The sequence below is a fragment of the Vicugna pacos genome, chromosome 27, assembly GCF_048564905.1.
Source record: "Vicugna pacos chromosome 27, VicPac4, whole genome shotgun sequence".
Lineage (NCBI taxonomy): Eukaryota > Metazoa > Chordata > Mammalia > Artiodactyla > Camelidae > Vicugna > Vicugna pacos.
In genome coordinates, this window is record NC_133013.1 from 7,948,245 (window position 1) to 7,967,713 (window position 19,469).

General features: G+C 42.7%; 1 protein-coding gene across 2 annotated transcripts in view; it reads right to left on the bottom strand.

The window, feature by feature from the left end:
• LRRK1 (leucine rich repeat kinase 1) overlaps nt 1-19,469 on the bottom strand; it is a 119,326-nt gene that overhangs the window by 56,862 nt on the left and 42,995 nt on the right. For both annotated transcript variants that reach the window (XM_072950682.1, XM_072950681.1), the window contains exons 4-6: nt 11,557-11,728; nt 9,017-9,196; nt 8,450-8,598 (exon numbers count right to left, since the gene is read on the bottom strand). In XM_072950682.1, the coding sequence (XP_072806783.1) occupies nt 8,450-8,598; nt 9,017-9,196; nt 11,557-11,728 (501 nt within the window). The remainder of the gene's footprint in view (nt 1-8,449; nt 8,599-9,016; nt 9,197-11,556; nt 11,729-19,469) is intronic.

Genomic DNA, 19,469 nt, shown 5'->3' on the forward strand with positions numbered 1-19,469 from the left:
CAAGCAACCATCTACTCCTCCTGTTCCAGGCTCTAGACTGAGGGGCAAACACAAAATGAGCAAATTTGGACAAATCCCTGCCCTGGAGAAGCTTCCAGTTAAATGGGGGAATTGACATTAAACAAGAATGTCCCCCAAACCAACAACCCCACACTTAATGTTAAGTGCTATGAATAAAATGGCAGGAGCCTCTAAAAGATGGACGGGGGTGTCTGACCAGGCCTTCCCGAGGATGCTGTGCGGGGCTGAGATGCAGAGGCAGCACTGGCATCAAGGAGAAGCAATGTCCTGAGGGCTGAGGAGACAGGCATGCTCTCTTCTGGCCGCAGGATGTCCAGCCTGCAGGGACCACATGGGCAGCAGGGACACTTGGGTTTCTTGCCCCTAGTTTCTTATTGTAAATAGCAGTGCTTTGAGCAGTGCAATGGTGGCAATTACTTTTTTTTTCCCTTCTTTTGAATTATGTCCTAGAGGTATCTTTCAGGAAGGAAATACCAGATTCAGAACTGTTCTCTGGGAGAAAAGAGTTTTACAGCTTTTGTCACATGATGCCAATTACTTTCCACACATATGGAACCAATTTATAGTGCCAGCAGCAAGGCCTTGGTGCCTCTCTCTCTTTGACCCTGCCAAGTGTCTTACTCAGCATTTATATTTATTTTTGCTAGTTTAACAGGTATGTGACACTACTTTCAAGTCATTTTAATTTGTATTTCTGTAAATTGCCAATAAGGTCATACATGTTTCCAGGCCATGATTTACTGTCTGTGTTTTCTCATATGTAAATTAACTGTTCATGTCTCTTAACTCCTTACTCCTGTGGCTCTGGCTTGGGCGCTGCTGAGTCCGAGCATCTGAACATAATCTATAAACACGGACTGAGTTCAATTCAATGATCAGCTGACATATAATTGCCTCAGTGATCTCTTTGGGATTTCAGTCTCTGTCAGTTCTTTTCTCCTCAAGTCTCTTCTACTATTTCTTGTTTACATTTCTTTTTAAAATTGTGTTTTACTGTATTAGTGTAGGATAGTAAAACTGTATTCTATTACATTACAATATTTTACCCTAAATAACTTTAATATTTGTCTTATTTGTGGTTATGTGTCTTTATATGTCTTTACATATCTTTAAAATTTTGAAATGCCATCACTTTCTTTTATAACTGGCATGAATGTGCTTTTTAAAAATATATTCTCATGAGTTTCCAGGGATTAACTTTTACATGGCGGGAATTTATCTGCATCCCTCTGAATATTCTTGTCCATGCTGACAGCCAACAGTTCCAACAACAAATGCTGATGTTTCTTCTCCTCTTGTTTTTTTCTTGTGTTTTCTAGTTTGTCACACAAGTTCAAATAATAGTTTCGTTATTTCTGCATCTCTATTAATCATTCTCTCCATTTTGAACTAAATACAACTGGTTTACAGAATTGTGCCTTCCTATTACATTTTGCTGTGGTCCAGGGGGACCGTCGGCCGTGAACACGGACCTGAAAGATGATACAGGGCAGTCGCTCACCTGCTCCACCTTGGGACCCTCCCTGACCGTTCTCAGGTTCTAAGAAGCACTGACCGTATGGGAAGCATCACAGAGGTGATTCTGTTCCGCAGGGAAAGCATGTGAACAGGGCATGGGGGCGGGGAAAGACTTGGTACTTGGGAACTTGAGAAAACAGACACCTGAAGAATAATCGGCTACATTCGTGGGCACGGGAAGAGTGGAGCTGATGGAAGAGGCCCGGGACAGTCCTGAGTCTGGTCTCACGACTCTCAGAGGGCAGCTGAAGCCTTCTCTTCCCGTCACACAAGTGAGTGGTGAAAAGGCTGGACCACGGGCATTCAGTCTGCTTCTAGCGCTGCCTCTTACCGGCCGGGGCCTTGCTGCCCCAGAGACTTAATTCTGAGGAGTCCAGTTCCTCCATCTGCTATGAGACAGCACCCCGCAGTGAGGAGGGGGAGAGAGGAACCGAGAAGGTGCAAGGTGCGTGTGTAGAAATGCTCTGGAAAGCGTAAAATTCTTGAATTAGACCCTTGTGCTAAGTGTTGGTCTTAACCGGGGACAGGATGCTTCCCACAGGTCTCAGGGCCCCTTGGGAAAGACTGTCGACCCACACTGCACCAGGTGTCCTGGGGAGCACGCAGCCCCTCCTCAGTGGCTCCCGAAGGCCCCGGCAAAGACTGAGTGGTACGTGCTGCATCCTCCCCCTTCTGAGCATCCCACATGTGCAAATCATCAGACCCACCAGATCACAGGGAAGAAGGGCTGCTTCAGCTCCCAAAATGTGCAGCCAGGAAGTCTGTGCTTGGGCACAGGCAAAGGCACCTGAATGGCCGGCCTCCCGGAATTTTTAAGGTATATCATAAGTCAGAGCTGATCCCAAAAGTGATAGTAATAAAATAATAATAATAGTAGTAGTAGTAGTAGTAGTAGTAGTAGTAGTAGTAGTAGTAGTAGTAGTAGTAGTAGAAATAAATGATCTTCTCTACATTAGCTGCGAGATTTGAAATCATGAGGGACTTTTACAAGGACATTAATGATTTCCCAATTGAGCTGTTTCAAAATCAATTTCAGCTCTTGTCTCCTCCCACACTGCAAACAGCCCTCTCACTGCTGGATGGGGACGAACACCATAGTTAGTCCAGGACCTGCTTAGGCTTCTCCTGCCACTTCTGTCTTCCTGCTCCTTCCTGGGTGTGCCAACATCAAAGTGTTATTTCTCACGGCAACAGAGCAAACACTGACAGCACCGTCACCACGCACACCGGCTGCCTCACTGAACATTCAGGCGAGGGTTTGGTGGCTTTCCAGAGGGGCACCCACGAGCCAGAGCCAGGAGTGGCTTTGGCCAGGTCTGATCTGGCTTCGCCTGCGGCTCTTTCCAAAGTGTGTCCAGCCCACACGGTGCGGGCTCTCAGACCTTCCTTGCCAAACGCCAGCAAAACCTAACTGAGCAGCTGGCCGCTGCCAGTGGAAAATCAGCGTGGGCTTCTCAGCGGTTTCCTATCTGCAGGCATGGACAGGTTCTGGCAGCCTGGGAACTAGGCGGTGCCTGACACAGAGGCATGGTGAACCTGCACCAGCCGTGGCTCCCACGGAAGCAGCAATTACATTAAAAAATACCAACCAGCTGATGGGGGAAGCAGAGCCAAAAAAACACCAAAAAAACAAGATGACCACTTCAGCAAGGTCACTGCCACGGATGCCAGCAGTCAAGGGAGTTGTCGGGCTGGGTACACATGGCAGCAACACGCCCTTTTTACATCTACCTTTGTCTGATATTCTGAATCAAAAATGCCAATTCGGTCCCACTGCACATCTGGAAAGGTAGGAGCACTTACCTCTGGTTCCTGGGTCATCGTTCCTGACTGCTGGACCCCTCTGGGCTAACCCTCTCTCTTCTGCCCGCAGCACAGAAGGACAGTGCTGTCGCAGGTTAGAGATCACGGGAGCTAGACACACCCACTGCAACCTTGACTTTGAAATTCACTTGGATAATAATAATAAAAAAAATACCATCTGCTTTGGGGAAGCTCAAGGAGTCCTTATGACTCAGGCTGCACTATATGTAATTTCACTTTCTCTATCCAAAAGGGCCACAGAGAAGAAAAGCAACGTTGTCTTTTCTTTGTCTTCTCATTCGTGGAACACAATAGTAACTTCCAAGCTCCTTCCTTATCTTGGTGAGGGTAGCAGGAGTTACCCGTGGAGAAGGTCACAGACACAGATGTCAACCACTTCTGCTTTTACCCTTAAGCCAAGAAAACGAAAGTCACCGGCTTTCAACCTCAGGTGCGCACTGGAATCACCAGGGGAGTTTTGAAAACTACTGATTTGGGTCCCCATCCCAGAGATTCAGATTTAGCTAGTATACGGTGTGACCTGGGCTTTGGGATTTTAAAAAGCCCCCAGGGATTCCAATTACACAAAAGTGTGAGAACCACTGCTCTACATGAAAGATCGGGGAGGCACAGCTTAGGAATCATGAAATGAGAAAATCCCCCAGGTTAAAGAGACTCAGGTTCTGGTCTGAGCGTCACTGCTGAGTATCTTCTGTTCTTGGACAAGTAACAGAATGTCTCGAAACCTCAATATTTTCTTTTGTTAAACAGATTATATTCCTCCCATTTCTTTCTGAGATGTTATACAGATCAAATATGATAAGAAAGTGCTGGGGGAAAACACCAGACACCAAACACTGTTACACGTAAGGAGTAGGTGATCATGATTTCCTCTCACGATGTGAGGCTGATTTAATGATTAACGTTTATCAAGCACTTATTACGTGCCAGGCCCCAGGCTAAGTGCACAGCTGGCCTCCAAGGTGGATACTGTAATTACCCCTGTTTATAACTGAGACCAGCCAAGGCTCAGAAAAGTAACATGATAAGGAAAACAGAATATCAGTGTTCTCTAGAAACTAGGAAACCAGCAAAGCTAAGAAAAAAATAAAAAGGAAATAGCAGCAAATATAATAAAAAAAGATGGGGGCAGTAAACTGACACGGCAGGTCTCACACAAATGTGAATTATTGGGTAGAGTCCTCTCTCAAAAGAGACGCTGTCAGATGGGAAAGAAAACTGAATGCTGTTTACAAGATATACGCCCAAGACAAAGAAAAAAAAAAAAAAACTAAAAGGCTGGGAGAACTCATACGAGGTTGAGGCAAAGAAAAAGCAGTGCCACAAGGGGAGAGCAAACTCTGGAGGGCAGAAGCATCAGCAGGATTAAAGCGGATATTTGATATCATGAAATAGGTCCAAATGGGTCGCAAGGCAATGATCCAGGTACACAAAGCAAAAACTTCTAGAACTACATGAAGAACGAGATAAAAATCAATACATAGGGCAACCAAGACCCAGAGATGTTCAATAAGCAGGTGGAGGCCCTACAGCAGTGAGGCCTGGAGCCCGGACGAGAGCCAGGAGGTCTCAGGCCAGAGCTTTGCCTTAACCACATCATATCAGCAAAACACTTAGCGAAGATGTCGCGAACGTTTTAGAGCAGATAAAAGCCAAAATAAGTGAAGGAACAAACACAATCAATTGTAAAAACATAAAATCTACTGGTCCATTGATAGGACCTGATGGGTACAAATCCCCGACAGGTCTAATTAAATTCAGAAGAGAAAAGTCAAACTGTTTACCCTCATAAATCGGCACCATAAATGGAAATATAACTACAGATATAGAAAAAAGAATTATCAAAAAATGTAAACATGATACACCATGATGGCAAATTCAAAAATCTAAAGGAAATGGATGATTTTCTACCAAATATAACCTCCTGAACTGCACATAAGCAAAAGCAGACAACCTGAATTGACCAATGACTCCAAAAGAAGTCCAAAAATAAAGACCTGCTTTATCTAATTAACCTTTAACAATGAATCATTCCTATGAAACTTCTCCAGATCATAATAAGATGGAAAGTTCCCCCAAGTCACTCTGAAAAGCTAATGTAGTGTTTATACCAAAATCTCATAAAGACAATAAAAATAGGAAATTATAGATCAATTCACCTATAAATATAGATGCAAAGTTATAAGGTAAAATATCAATAGATCAAATCCAGTGGTAAAAGCTCCAATTAGCATTTACTACAGGACTTCAAAGTTGGATCAACATCTATTATCAACAAATAAAATTAGAACAACTATGTGAATATATCCATTGCTGCCAAAAAGGGATAGGACAATATTCAGCAATCTTTCCTAATAAAAACTCTAAGCAAAAAGAAATACATGGAAACCACCTAAGTATTACAACTGTCTATCTACCAAAATTCTACAACAAATGCCCATAAACTGCTGATGCCAAGACCTTGAAAACCAGGAACAAGAGAGATACATCTGCCCTTTTGCTGATGATCCAACTTTTGACATTTCTGGTGATACACACAAAACCCATGAAATAAAGCAAGTTATATAAATATTAGAAAAGAGGAGACAAACGTGCTTTGAATTTGCCAAGGACTTGATAATATATCTAAGAGTCTCAAGGAACTCCTCTAAAAACCACTAGAAGTAATAACAGAAGTTGGTAAGGGGACCGAATAAACACCTAAACAGAAGAGCTTTCCTCCATACCTGTAACAATAGGCTGGAAACGGGAAAGAACTACATATATTCCAACCAAGCAGGGGCAAAATAATCACAGGGAAACAAAATAGGTCCAGGAAACCTTTAGGAGGAAAACGGTAAGATCCCATCAAAGAACACAAATGCTGTACAAACAAAATAGAGTTGCCATGGGGAATGCACAACACAGAGGAACAGACGTCTAGTAACAGTCGAGATGTTTTTGGAAAAAAAGCAAATAAGGAGTAGAAAACTTGCATTCACAGACTGTAAGGTTGACACGAAACGCCCACAATCAAAGCAGTATGGCATTGGAACAGAAACAGATGAGTAGGCAAGTGGACCAGAGCAGAGAATCCCAAAATGTACACAGGTATACAGTAGGGGTAAATGGCAACAGAGGCATTTCAATTCAGAGGGAAAAGGAAGCTTTGTTTTATAAATTGTGCTGGAATAACTGATCATCTATCTAGAAGGGCTTAAAGCTAGACTCCCTCCCTCATGCTACATATCAAATAAATACCAGAAAAATGAAAGCTTAAAGTGTAAAAAGAAATAATAAAAACAGTGTAAGAAACTCTAGGAGAAAGTTTACATAAAACTGAGACGGAAATAACCTTCTTGTATAATCCAAGCGTCATCAAGGAAAATACAGACATATTTTGATTATATATTCTGATATTTTTGTTACAGCAAAAGATAACAGAAAAAAGAAAAATAGTGGGTTGGGGAAAGTATTGGGAACATATATGATAAACAAAGGCTTAATGTCTATAATGTACAGAAAGGCTCTCCAAAATAAGAAGGAAAAGCTGAGTAATCCTTTAGAAAGCTAATCAACAAACGGTAACAAGCAACTCACACAAGGGCTGATGCAAATAATTCATGACACTGTGAAAAGATATTCAATATTATTAATGACAGAAATGTGTTTTTTACATATATTCATTTTCATATTCTTTTTCATCATAAGTTACTATAAGATATTGACTATAGTTCCCTTTGCTCTACGGTAGAAACTTGTTATTTATCTATTTTATATATATTAGTTAGTATCTGTAAATTTAGAACCCCAATTTATCCTTTCCAATCCCCTTCCCCTTCAGTCATGATAAGTTTGTTTTCTATGTCTGTGAGTCTGTTTCTGTTTTGTAAATAAGTTTGTCTGTCTTTTTTTTTTTTTTTTAGATTCCACATATGAGCGATCTCATATGGTATTTTTCTTTCTCTTTCTGGCTTACTTTACTTAGAATGACAATCTCCAGGTCCAGCCATGTTGCTGTGAATGGCATTATTATTTTTTATGGCTGAATAGTAGAGAGAAATGTGGACAGTAAAACAAGGAGATACCATTTTTACCCATCAGACTGATGAAAATTAAAAAGCTCCTGAGTAGCTACTGCCAGCCAAGGTGTGGGAACAGAAATCCCCCTGTAATTCTGGTGAAGGTGTGAATCATCACAGCTTTTTGGGGAAGTGATTCCAAAGCAGTTGACTTTTAGAACTCCGATCTACATAAGCAGTGCCCTAGAAAATCACGCTCTGTTACAAGGGCAAAACCCAGAAATAATCCATGTGTCCACTGACGGGAGAAGGGCTGAGTCAACTAAACTACATTCACTCTATAGATTTAAGGCCTGTATTTAAAAGAATGAGTTGTAGCCACATTGATCTAGAGGGACTCAGTGACAAAAGACTAAATTTAAAAAGCCAAGTTGAAAATAATGCCAATAATGCAATACTATTTTTGTTATTAAAATGTAAACTAACTAGAACTAATTCCTATACCCCCCCCCAGTTTTACTGAGATATAACTGACATTAACATTGTGTACTTTAAGGTGTACAACCTGTCAATTACATATTGCAATTACAGATTGCAAACATTTATATACTGTAAAATGATTACCACCTGAGTGTTAGCTAATCCCTGCACCGTGTCACCTAATTACCATTTCTATTTCGTGGTGAGAACATTTAAGATTTATCCTCTTGGAAATTTTCAGGCATATAATACAATATTATTAACTATAATCACCATGCTGTACATTAAATCTCCAGAACTTACTCAGCTTATAGCTGAAGTTTGTACACTATGACCAGCAGCTCCCTATTTGCTCCACCCACTCAGGTCTTGGAAAACCATCCACTCTGTTTCTATGGTTCAGCTTTTTTAGATTCTACAAATAAGTGAAAACATACAGTATTAGTCTTTCCCTGTCTGATTTCTTTCACTTAGCACAATGCCCTTGAAGTCCATCCATGGTCTTGCAAATGGCAGGATGTCCTTCTTTCTTGTGGCTGAAAAAAATGTCCCACTGTATACAGACACCACCTGTTCTTTATCTGTTCATCCACATGACTACTCACCATTTTCCCCGGACAACTGCTGGGCAAGGCACTCGCTTCAATGAAATACTTCCTAAGGAGATGCTTGCTGGGGTCAGGGCTGTCCAGCAAGATGTAGGAACAGAAAAAGGCCCCATGCCGAAGCAGGAAGATGGCAATGTCCTCATTCCCTACAGGACAGAAAGCGGACAGCTCAGGGCATTGGACACAGGCGCGTCACAGGGGTCCAAAACGGCAGACGCCCATGGGGGAATTGGAAACAAAAAGGGCACTGGTGCTGGTTGAACTTCTCTGTTACCTCCCTTGACGTGCGAGGTTCCCGTTAGCGAGGGACTCTGCCCTTTAGAGTGCCTCCTAGGATGCTCCCACTTGCCATATCTGGCCTGGCCACTGAAATCCCCTTGCAGGAGTGGGTGGGGGAAGGAGGAAGGTGGAAGCAGGCAGACATTTCAAAAAAGAGGCAAAGGACAGGAGTTGCAGAAACCTCCCCATGGGCGATTTGAGAGCTGGAGGTGAGTGTGAAGGATGGAAGGTCCCGCATCTCTGAAGCGTGGTGGTTCTTGTGGGCGGGGCCGACTGGGGACCCACCGGACTTGATGGCCGCGTACAGCGGCAGGCGCACGATGACAGGGAACTCGTTCTTCCTGACCGCGTAGCTCTCTGGGTCGGCCCCGTGCGTCAGGACCAGGAGCTTCACCAGCGCCAGGTGCCCCCGCTGGCAGGCCAGGGCCAGCATCCAGTTCAGCAGCCGCTGGTGGCTGCAGGGACCTGGCAGGGATGACAGGACGAAGGGAAAGTGCCACTGGAGGGACAGGCTGTTCCTGCTCTGAAATCCCCTTTGACCTGAGCAAAATCATGCTGTCCTGTTTCCAGTGGCCAGTCACTTTGGTCCAGTTGACACTGTTTTTGGAAAAGTCCCTCTGAATTGCATATGACAGTTCCCCACATGATTACAAGCCCACCTGCTTGGCAAATAATGCCAAGTGAGGAAAAGGCGCATTCAGAACAGCCTGTGCAGTGTGATCGGCCCAGTAAAAAATCTATGTGTGGAAATAAGACTAGAAAGAATCAACACAGTATTGCAGAATTATCCCCGGGTGGTCTGGCAGTGAACATCCCCTTACTGGCTTCTTCATCCTCAGCCCTGACCTCATCCTAGAGCAGCGTTACACACAGAAGTACGGGCTTTGGAGACAGGCAGCTTAGAGTAGAATATTTCAGCTGCATCATCTTGGGCAAATTCTTAGCCTCTCTGTGACTCAGTTTACTCACCAGTGAAATGGGAATAATAACACCTGTCCTTCCCAAGTGTAATGTGAGGATTACATGACAAAGTACACGTCAAGTGCCTGACTTGATAAACTGTCATCACGTCTGTCCAGTGCCTGACATAACTCATTATGTGATGTCATTATGTGCTTAGAGTAAGAACACCTTTCTGCATTTCCGAATTGTCTGTGATATACATATATTACTTTCATAAGTAAAAAAAAAAACTTTGATGAAAGAAAACGATTAGCCTAAAACTTAGAGAATTACTCCCTGAAAGAACCGCCTACTTAATTACAGGATGAAATAACATTTAACCCACTGAATGAACAGGGTTAGCGTGGGCTGAACTGTGACAATATCTTCAAGTTCAAAGCAGTGCGATGTCTCTGGGATCTTGCTGCCATGGAAAAATGACCTCATTCACCACATGGACACATCCCAATTGCATCACCACACTGTCTCATTTTCAGAAGCGGAAAGTCCTCGGGAGCCAAAGTGCTCCGAAGCCTGGAGAGAGTGACCCTCCCCTCTGTGGTAGGAAATTGACCAGGAAATAGGGGTGAGGTCAGAATGGCAGCAATTAAAACCCAACACACAAAGCATCTGGCATCCTGCCTGGGCTGGAGCAGGTGCTGAATAAGTGTCACTTCTTCGCCTTCGACTGATAACTAAAACGAACAATTCAAAGGAAGTGGGCGGTGCATGAACAGAAGACAAATTGGTCCCTAACTCAGTTACTGCCAGGATATGTGGGTATGAGAAGTCCAGTCGTCATGCTGGTGACTTTTGCTGAGGATGGAAGAGTGGCAGGCTTAGGAAGCAGGCCCTATATTTCACAGTCATGATTTCCAAAGGAGGAAACTGAATCTCAGAGAGATCTGGAAACTTGCCAAAGGTCCCACAGTTGGTAAACGGCAAAGTCAAGCCTTCAACCCTGCTTTGTCTAAAACCAAAGGGTGCTCTCTTCACCATATTCTCTGAGGCCTGAATCCAGCAACACTCACCGAGCCTGGATTTGCACAGTGTCACCAATCTGAGGCTACAGTGGGAAATCAAAGGAGACCAGGACACCCTGAGTCTACCAGAGAAAAAATTACTTCCTACTCAAAAAGCAACATAGTCTGGTACAACCAGACAATGTCACATTACTCAGTGATTAAAAAAAAAATATATATATATATATTTTTATATATATATACATATATATATTTTATATATATACATATATATATTCACATATATATATATGAACTCTCAAGCCATGAAAAGACATAGAGGAAACTTGAATGCATATTGCTAAGTGAAAGAAGTCAATCTAAAAACAGGCTACACATTGTATGAATCCAACAATATGATCTTCTGGAAAAGGCAAAGCTACAGAGACAGTAAAGAGATCAGTGGTTCCTAGGGAATGGAGGAGAGAGGGAGGAGAAGGTAGAACGCGGGATTTTTAGGGCAGTGAAATGATTCTGCATGACACTGTCATGGTGGCTCTATGTCGTCACACATTTGTCCACACCCATAAATACACAACCCGAATGTAAACTACAGACTTCAGTTAGTAATAACACATCAATATTGGTTCATCAATTGTAACAGTTGTACTACATGCACACAAAAATGTAAATAATGAGAAGGAAACTGTTGTGGGAGGCGTGGCATGTGAGAATTCTTGGTACTTTCCCATCAGTTCTTCTGTAAACCTAAAACTGCTTTATCCTCAGATTTCTGGATCCCACGATTGGTAATGGTGTAAAGAAATGAACATTCTGAAGTACAGCCCCCTCAAATGTCTGTCTGGTTTCTACGAAGAGGGTCCCCAAGAGGTGGTGAAGAGCCCGTGCCCTGGGATTTACCTGACAAGGACTCGAGTAATTCATGCACGACGTCCGTGTGCCCAAACTGTGCTGCCACCACGGCTGGGTTGTCGTCCGTGGGCTCCGTCGGCAGCTCCACCAGCCTCTGGGTGAGAAGATACCGGACGGTCTCCAGATCCCCATAGGCCGCTGAGATGCTCAGGAGCTGGCCCTGGTCAAAACAGAACAGGGACAGGACTTCAGCAAGTCGAGCACTGCTGGGAACTGCCCCCATAATCAACTCTAAATGCTTCACCACGTCCTGGGGCAAGACCACAGGTGTACTGTCCACACGTGGCTGTGGAGTCTTGGAACATAACTCGTGCAGGGTGAGAGGTGCTGCATAAAATCACACGTGGTTGCAAAGACTTTTAGTACAAAAAGGGTCTACTAGCTTGTCAGTAACTTTTCTACTTGTTACATGTGGAAATGATCATCTTTCATATATTCTGTTGAAATAAAACAGAAGATGAAAATTTCATCTTTCTGTTTCCTTTTTTAGTGTGACTACTAGGACATTTGAGATTGTAAATGGCTCATTCTGTTTCTTTGGAACCACACTGCACTCGGCCATAAGCTTCATGAGGATGGGGACAGTGTCGTAGCCCCACCTGGCACACAGCTGGCGCCCAGTACCCTCACGAAGAGAAGGTAGCCAGGCTCTCTGAAGGACCACCCTACAAGTTATCCATAAATGGATGTGACAGGCGAGGAGATTCCACAGAGCTGAAACCAGAGGTAAAGATCTTCAAGCAACATGACACAGGATTCTCGACTTGGTAGCCCGGAGGAAAAGCTTAGGGTGGGAATTGGACCTAAGCCTGAGTTTTGCACATTCCAGCCATTCTGACATTTAAGGGCTCTATGAGGTGGGCAGTATATAAAACCATAGACAAGGACAGGAGGGTTCAGAGAGGTTTCATCACTTGTCCAAGATCACACAGCTGGTAAGTGGCTGTTGTAGACTGATTGTAAAAATGGCCCTGTCTTTTCACGAGCTCCATGAGTCTGCTGAAAGTGTGCTCAGATGAACGCTGGATTGGCGTGTGAGGTGGTTTGACTGCATGACTGAAACTTGAAGTCCTCCCGGAACTTGGCTGCTTCCCATGGACTCGGGCATCAGCCTTGTTCAAGGAAGCAGATGCAGAAACCAAGCTGGAATAAGGCAGCCGGTACCACTGCCGACATTTACCGAGGACCTGCTGTGTGTAAGAAGCTGGACAGAACACTGAGGATGCCAGGGTGATTTCTGACCTCCACGAGTTTACAATTAAATCAGGAATTTACACACACAGCCACCAACGACCATATTTTGCTTGCTGAGTAGTTTAGAAAACAAGTGTCTCTGGAGATCACTTTAGGGTGGGATGGGCAGGGATGGGTCAACGGACTCCCAGAGATGGAAACTGATATTTACCACGGCCTCATCAGATGCCAGAAGCTGTACTGGCTATTTTATTTACATGATTGCGTTTAATTCTGATAACAGGAATGTATCTGTATTTCCATCACGTGGGTGTGGAAACTCCCTTGCCCGTGCGTAGGGAGTTTAGGATCAGCAGAACTACCCAGGATTTGAACTGGAGTCTGTCTGGCTTCAGAGCCCAAGTTCTCTCCATTCCATCCAAGATGTCCTGGGAAACAGGGGTTTGGGAGGGGAGCTTGGGTTCTGCCAGTAGAGAATGGGCTGACACTTGAGGTGTGCCGATGGGTAAGGTAAGGGACAGTCTAATGGACTGGCAGAGAGTCTCGTGTTCAATATTCTGCCCAGAGCGGGGCGCACCAGCCCGGCCATTCCAGGAAAGCACTTACATTAGGGAGAAAAGCCACAGGGATTGATTAAGTGATTTACCGCACACAGCCGTCTAGATCCCAGTTAGTAAGAGGTTTCTAAGCACTATCCTTTCAAGGTAGTAAGTGATGTCACAGGAACCAGCCCAACACCAAGAGGGAACCAGAGGGCCAGAAAGGTCAGGGCTGGTTCTCTGGCTAGGGACAGCTCGGGAGGCTCTATAGTATGTGTTTATTTTAATTCAAACATCCTAGACAAGCATGAAATAAAAGGAGGCCCCCTTCTATGCGTCTACCTCCCAGCCAGCTCTTGCAAAGGAAGCCGCTGTCACCCTTCCAAAACATGTCTACCCACCCATACACACGGATAATCCAAATGAAACCAAATGCCTTTTCACTTTATTCATTGTAACTATGTACTGGCACCTACAGAAAAGTACAAATGTATGTGTCCAGTTTCATGAACCGCCACTAAGTGAACAGATCCGTGTAAGGGGCACTGAGACCAAGGGACAGGAGATGACTGATATCCACAAGTCCCCTACTGCTCCTTCTAGTCGCTGTCCTACCTGGAGTAACCACCATCCTGACTTCTGACACCACATATTCGTTTTTGCCAGTTTCTAAACATCATAAGCTCGGAATTATACTTCACTTAACTTTTAAAAACTCTTGGCTTTGAAATAACAGGTTCACAAGAAGTTGCAAAGACAGTATTGAGAGGACCCATGTTTCTTTGACTTGGTTCCCCCTAATGGTAACATTTTACACAACTGTAGTTCAAGATCAAAACCGGTCATTTGCCGTTAGTACAGTACGTGCAGACAGTTCTGTCATTTTGTCACATGTGCAGATCTGTGTATCAAGATGCAGAACCCTTACATCACAATGAGAATGAGCATCTTCCTTGAGTCTCTGTTTCCTCATCCCACCCACCCTTCTCCCTTCCACATCCCAACCTGTGGCAACCCCATTTCTCTTCCATCTCTATAGTTCTGTCATTTTGCAGATGTTATATGAATGGAATCATATTTTGAGATTGGCCTTTTTATTTTCCATTCAGGAAAATGCCCTGAGCCACTGCGTATTTCAATAGCATTTCTTTATGTTGCCTATTAGTTGTTCCACGGTATGTTTAAACATTCACCTGCTCCGCGTTCCTGGTTGTATCCAGTTTCTGGCTATCACAAATAAAACTGCTATGAACAATCACGCACAGATTTTTATGTGTACATATATTTTCATTTCTCTAGGATGAATGTTCAGGAGTCCAATTGCTGGGACATAATGTATTTTTAGTTATTTAAGAAACTGTCAAACTGTTTCCCAGAATGGCTGAACCATTCTATATTCTCATTAGTAATGTATGAGAGATAGAATTTGGTATTGTCACTATATTTTAATTTAAGCTGTCCTAATAGTTGTGCAGTGATATCTCATTGTGTTTTTAATCAGACATCTTTCTTCATAGGCTTATTTTTATATACGTTTCAGCAAAATGTTTCCTCACCTATTTCACACATTTTCTAATTGGATTGTTTGCTTTTTAATGTTGCGTTTTGAGAGCTCTGTATACGTGAACTAGACGGGAGTCCTTTGTCAGATGTGTGGTTTGCAAATATTTTCTCCAAGTTCGTAGTTTGTCATTTCATCCTCTTAACAATGTCTTTCTCAGAGCGAAGCTTTTAAATTGATGAGGTCCAATTCATCAATTTTTTTTCTTTTATCGATCATTTCTTTTAAGGATTTTCTATGTATGCTGCCATGTCACCTGCAAATAGAGACAGATCTATATGCCTTTTATTTCATTTCTTTGCCTTATTGCATTGTCTCAAAACTAGTAATATATTGAACAGTAACATATTGAATATAATTATAATTATGCTTGAATTGAACTTCCAGTATTATAAAGAGAGTGAACATTCTTGCCTTGTTCCTTATATTAGGGGGAAAAGCAGTCTTTTCACTGTCAACTCTGACGTTAGCTGTAGATTTTGTAGGTGTTCTTTATCAAGTCGAGGAATTTCTCCTCTATTCCTAATTTTCCAAGAGTATTTTTTTATTGTGAATGAGTATTAAATTTCGTCAAATGCTTTTTCTGCATCAATTGATATAAGTGATTTTTTTCTTATTCAGTCCATGTCGATTCCAGAAGCTCTGGCTGGGAGGGGTAGCAGTGTCTCATTACTGGACAGGTACACTAGGCCGGTTTGGCAGCCCAGGCTTCTCACATGGTCTCCACTGATGGGGGCAGGAGAAAGCTCATTACCACCACTGGAGATTACATCCCAGCTCGCCATGACCTTCTCTGTTGGGGCAAGAGGGGATTGGGGCACTTTGCTACAGCCCGGCAAGGATGGAATCTAAGTTGTCCATGTGACCTCTGCTGGCAAGGAGTAGGGCTGGGGCTGCGGGTGTTTCCGTGGTGCATGGCTGAAGCAGACTGCTTATTGTCTCTAAGTTATCTGGCTAGGTTGCTCTGTTGCTGGTACTCTGGTTAGAGAGAGTAGGATGGTCTTGGGGCTTTTTTGTCTGCATTAGTTGGTGATTTCGGGTTGCCAGCTTCTTCAGCATCCAGTCAGGGATTTTTGAGGCAAAAAAGAAAACCCCCAAACTCACCACTGTGCTTTCCTTGAATCCCAAGATCTCTCTCCATCTTTAAGAATCTTATGCTTATTTTATAGGTAATGTCCAGGGTTTGTAAAGAGGAATAGGAAAAAAGCATACCTATAGCATCTTCTCTCCATTTTACTGGAGGCAGAAATTCTGCATATATTAATTTAAATTACATTGTAATCCTTCCAAAATAGCTCCTGGGGATTATTTTGTTCTTTTGGAGTGCTGTATGGTATTGCATGGCCTGGACAGACAGTTTATATAGCGGTGTCCTCCTGCTGACGAACAGGCAGGCAGGCAAGCAGGCAGTTTCCAGGGTTCTGCTATTGTAAACACAAATGCAGTCAGTACGCTTGTGCATACACCTTGGCAATTTTTTTTTCAAATAAATCTGTAAGGGTAAGTCCCTAATAGTAGTTTTGCTGGATCAAAGATGATGGAGTTTTAAATTCTGATAAACAGTGGCAGACTGCCTTCCAAAAAAGCTGCACAAATTCATCTTCCCACCAGTACTGAACAAGGATGTGTGATTTCCCACAGCTCTGCTAAATAAAGTTCATTATAGAACTTTAAGATGTCAATTGAATAAGCTAACAGTGCTGTTTCATTTTTGTTTTGTTTGCTTTGCTTTTCTATGATAAAGTTGAATAGTGTTTCATAGTTTCTCATGGTCTATTTGTATTTCCTTGTGCGTGTGCACCTTTGTCCAATCATATCCTTTGTCATTTCTGGTACTGTTCTCACCTACTTTTTTATATTCATAATATATTTTTTGTGTTATTTTTAAAATTTTTAAGATTTTTTTATTAAAGTATAGTTGATTTACAGTATTATATTAGTTTCAGGTGCGCAACATAGTGATTCAAAATTCTTTTATAGATTATAGTTCATTTAAAGTTGTTATAAAATATTGGCTTTATTCCCTGTGCTGAAGAATATATTGCACCTTGTAGTTTATTTATGTTATACATAGTAGCTCATATCTCTCAGTCCCATACTCCTATCTTGCCCCTGCCCCCTTCCTTCTCCTCTGGTAGGCACTAGTTTGTTTTCTGTATCTGTTTTGTTATTTTCATTTGCTTTATTTTTTAGATTCCACTTACAAGTGATTATATCAGTATTTGTCTTTCTCTGTCTGACTTATTTCACTGAGCATAATATCCTCCATATCCAAGTCGTCACAAATGGTAACATGTCATTCTTTTTGGGGCTGAGTAGTATTCCATTGTATATACGTATACTACATCTTCTTTATCCATTCATCTGTTAATGGGCCCTTAGGTTGCTTCTGTATCTTGGCTATTCTAAGTAATGCTGCTATGAATGCTGGGGTGCATGTACCTTTTTGAATTAATGTTTTCATTTTCTTCAGATATATACCCAGAAGTGGAACTGCTGAACCCTATGGTAGTTCTACTTTTAGTTTTTTGAGGAACCTCCATACTGTTTTCCACAGTGGCTGCATCCATTTCCATTCCCACCAACAGTGTAGGAGGGCTCCCTTTTCTCTGCATCTTTGCCAGCATTTATTATTTGTTGTCTTTTTGATGATGGCCATTCTGACAGGTGTGAGCTGCTGTCTCATTTTGGTTTTGATTTGCATCTCCCTGATGATTAGTGATCTTGAGTATCTTTTCATGTGTCTGTTGGCCATCTGAAATGTTTATTCAGGTCTTCTGCCCATTTTTTAAATTGGGGTGTTTGACATTTTGATATTGAGTTGTATGAGCTGTTTATATATGTTGGATATTAGCCCCTTATTGGTCATATCATTTGCAAATCTTTTCTTCCATTCAGTAGGTTGGCTTTTCATTTTGTTGATGGTTTTCTTTGCTGTGCAAAAGCTTTGAAGTTTAATTAGGTCCCATTTGTTTATTTTTGTTCTCACCTACTCTCGGTACTGAGGTTGTGCAAGCCTCATCAAAGGAACCAGAGAGTGTACACTCTTTCTCCATTCTCTGGACAAATAAGTATGTTATTTCGTAGAACAACAACACATTAGTGAAGCCATATGAACCTAGGACTTATTTTGTCAAAAGTTTTTACTTATGGATTTATTTCCTTCATTGTTATAAAACTACTCCTGCTTTCTGCTTCCTTTTTTTTTTTTAGTTTTGACAAGTTGATTTTTCCCTTGTATTTGTCCATTTCATCTAAATTTTCAAGTATTTTGGCATAGAGTTGTTGTAAGACTTTTTCACATCATCTCTTTAATGTCTGAATAATCATTACTGAATGCTTCCTTTATATTTCTGATAGATTTAGTTATTTCTTCTCTTTTTATCTTAGTCATTCTCACCAGAAATTTTTAAAAATTTTATTAGCCTTTTCAAAGAACCAACTACTGATTTTGTCTGTCTGCTCTACTTCCATGTTTTGCTTTCTATCTCATCCTTTTCTGTTCCTTTTTAAAGTAATTCCATTCCTGCTGTTCTCTTTAGGTGTACTTTGCTGTTGTCCATTTAAAACATCACACTGTTATTTCATACGGATTTGTGCAATTTCTTTGTCTTATTCCTTCTCCGTTTGCCATTGATCCTTGCTTGACTCTTTATTTATGGCTGATCACTTTCGGAACCAAAGTTTTATATTTTTATGAAAACACCAAGTTATCCACCATTTTCTTCAACATCTTCTGAAAGTCCAGCCAGCTGGGATTTCAACAGCCCTGGATCCGAGGGAGAAGCAGTCTACTAAAGGCCTTCCCAGTTTTGAGCTGCCACTGGCCACAGTGCCAGGCAGAACAGACTTGGCTCTGGTCTCCGTTATTTAAATACATGCGCAGTTTCTTAAAATGTCATCTCACTCCTTTTCTTAAAATGTCATCTCACTCCTTCAAATGGCTCTCCCGGCCTCCAGATGCCCCTAAGCTCTTCAGGTGACCACCTCTCTTCCCCTTTCCAGCATCTTCCACTACTGCCACCCACAAGCCTGAATCCTTTGCTCCAGGCCAGATGGAGCAGCTCACCGCCCTGAAATGAGCCTCCATCTCTGGCATCTTGTCCCCTCACCATTTCCCAAGCCACCTGGTGGCCAATGCCTCCCTGAGCTCCAGGGTTCAGGCACCGCCTCCACACAGAGGTTTTGGGCTGTCTGATTTCAGCATCGTCTCCCCAGCAACGAGTACAGTGCTGACCCTCTCTTAAAGGTCAGCTGAGGGACTTCATGAATGATGTTTCAGGCAGGGATCAAAATTCTTCATGTTATTTGAACATGCAAGCCGGGGATGCCATCCGGTGCCTTAGGTTTGCCTGACACGTGCCTCTGAGCCCACACGGTGGGCAGTTCCCAGGAGGCCTGGTCTTTTTCCCAGTCGAAGGTCAGCACGTGTCCTGCCTCCCCGCTCACAGTGTTTCCCTGCACGGGGAGGCCTCTGTCACCCTCTCTGTGCAGCTAAAGCCTTCCCTGCTCTCTCACCCAGGCTGCAGTCCTGGCTCCGTGAATGGACACACCCTCACCCTGCCACACATTTAGGCCTGAACACATGCATTCTTATATTTTTTTAA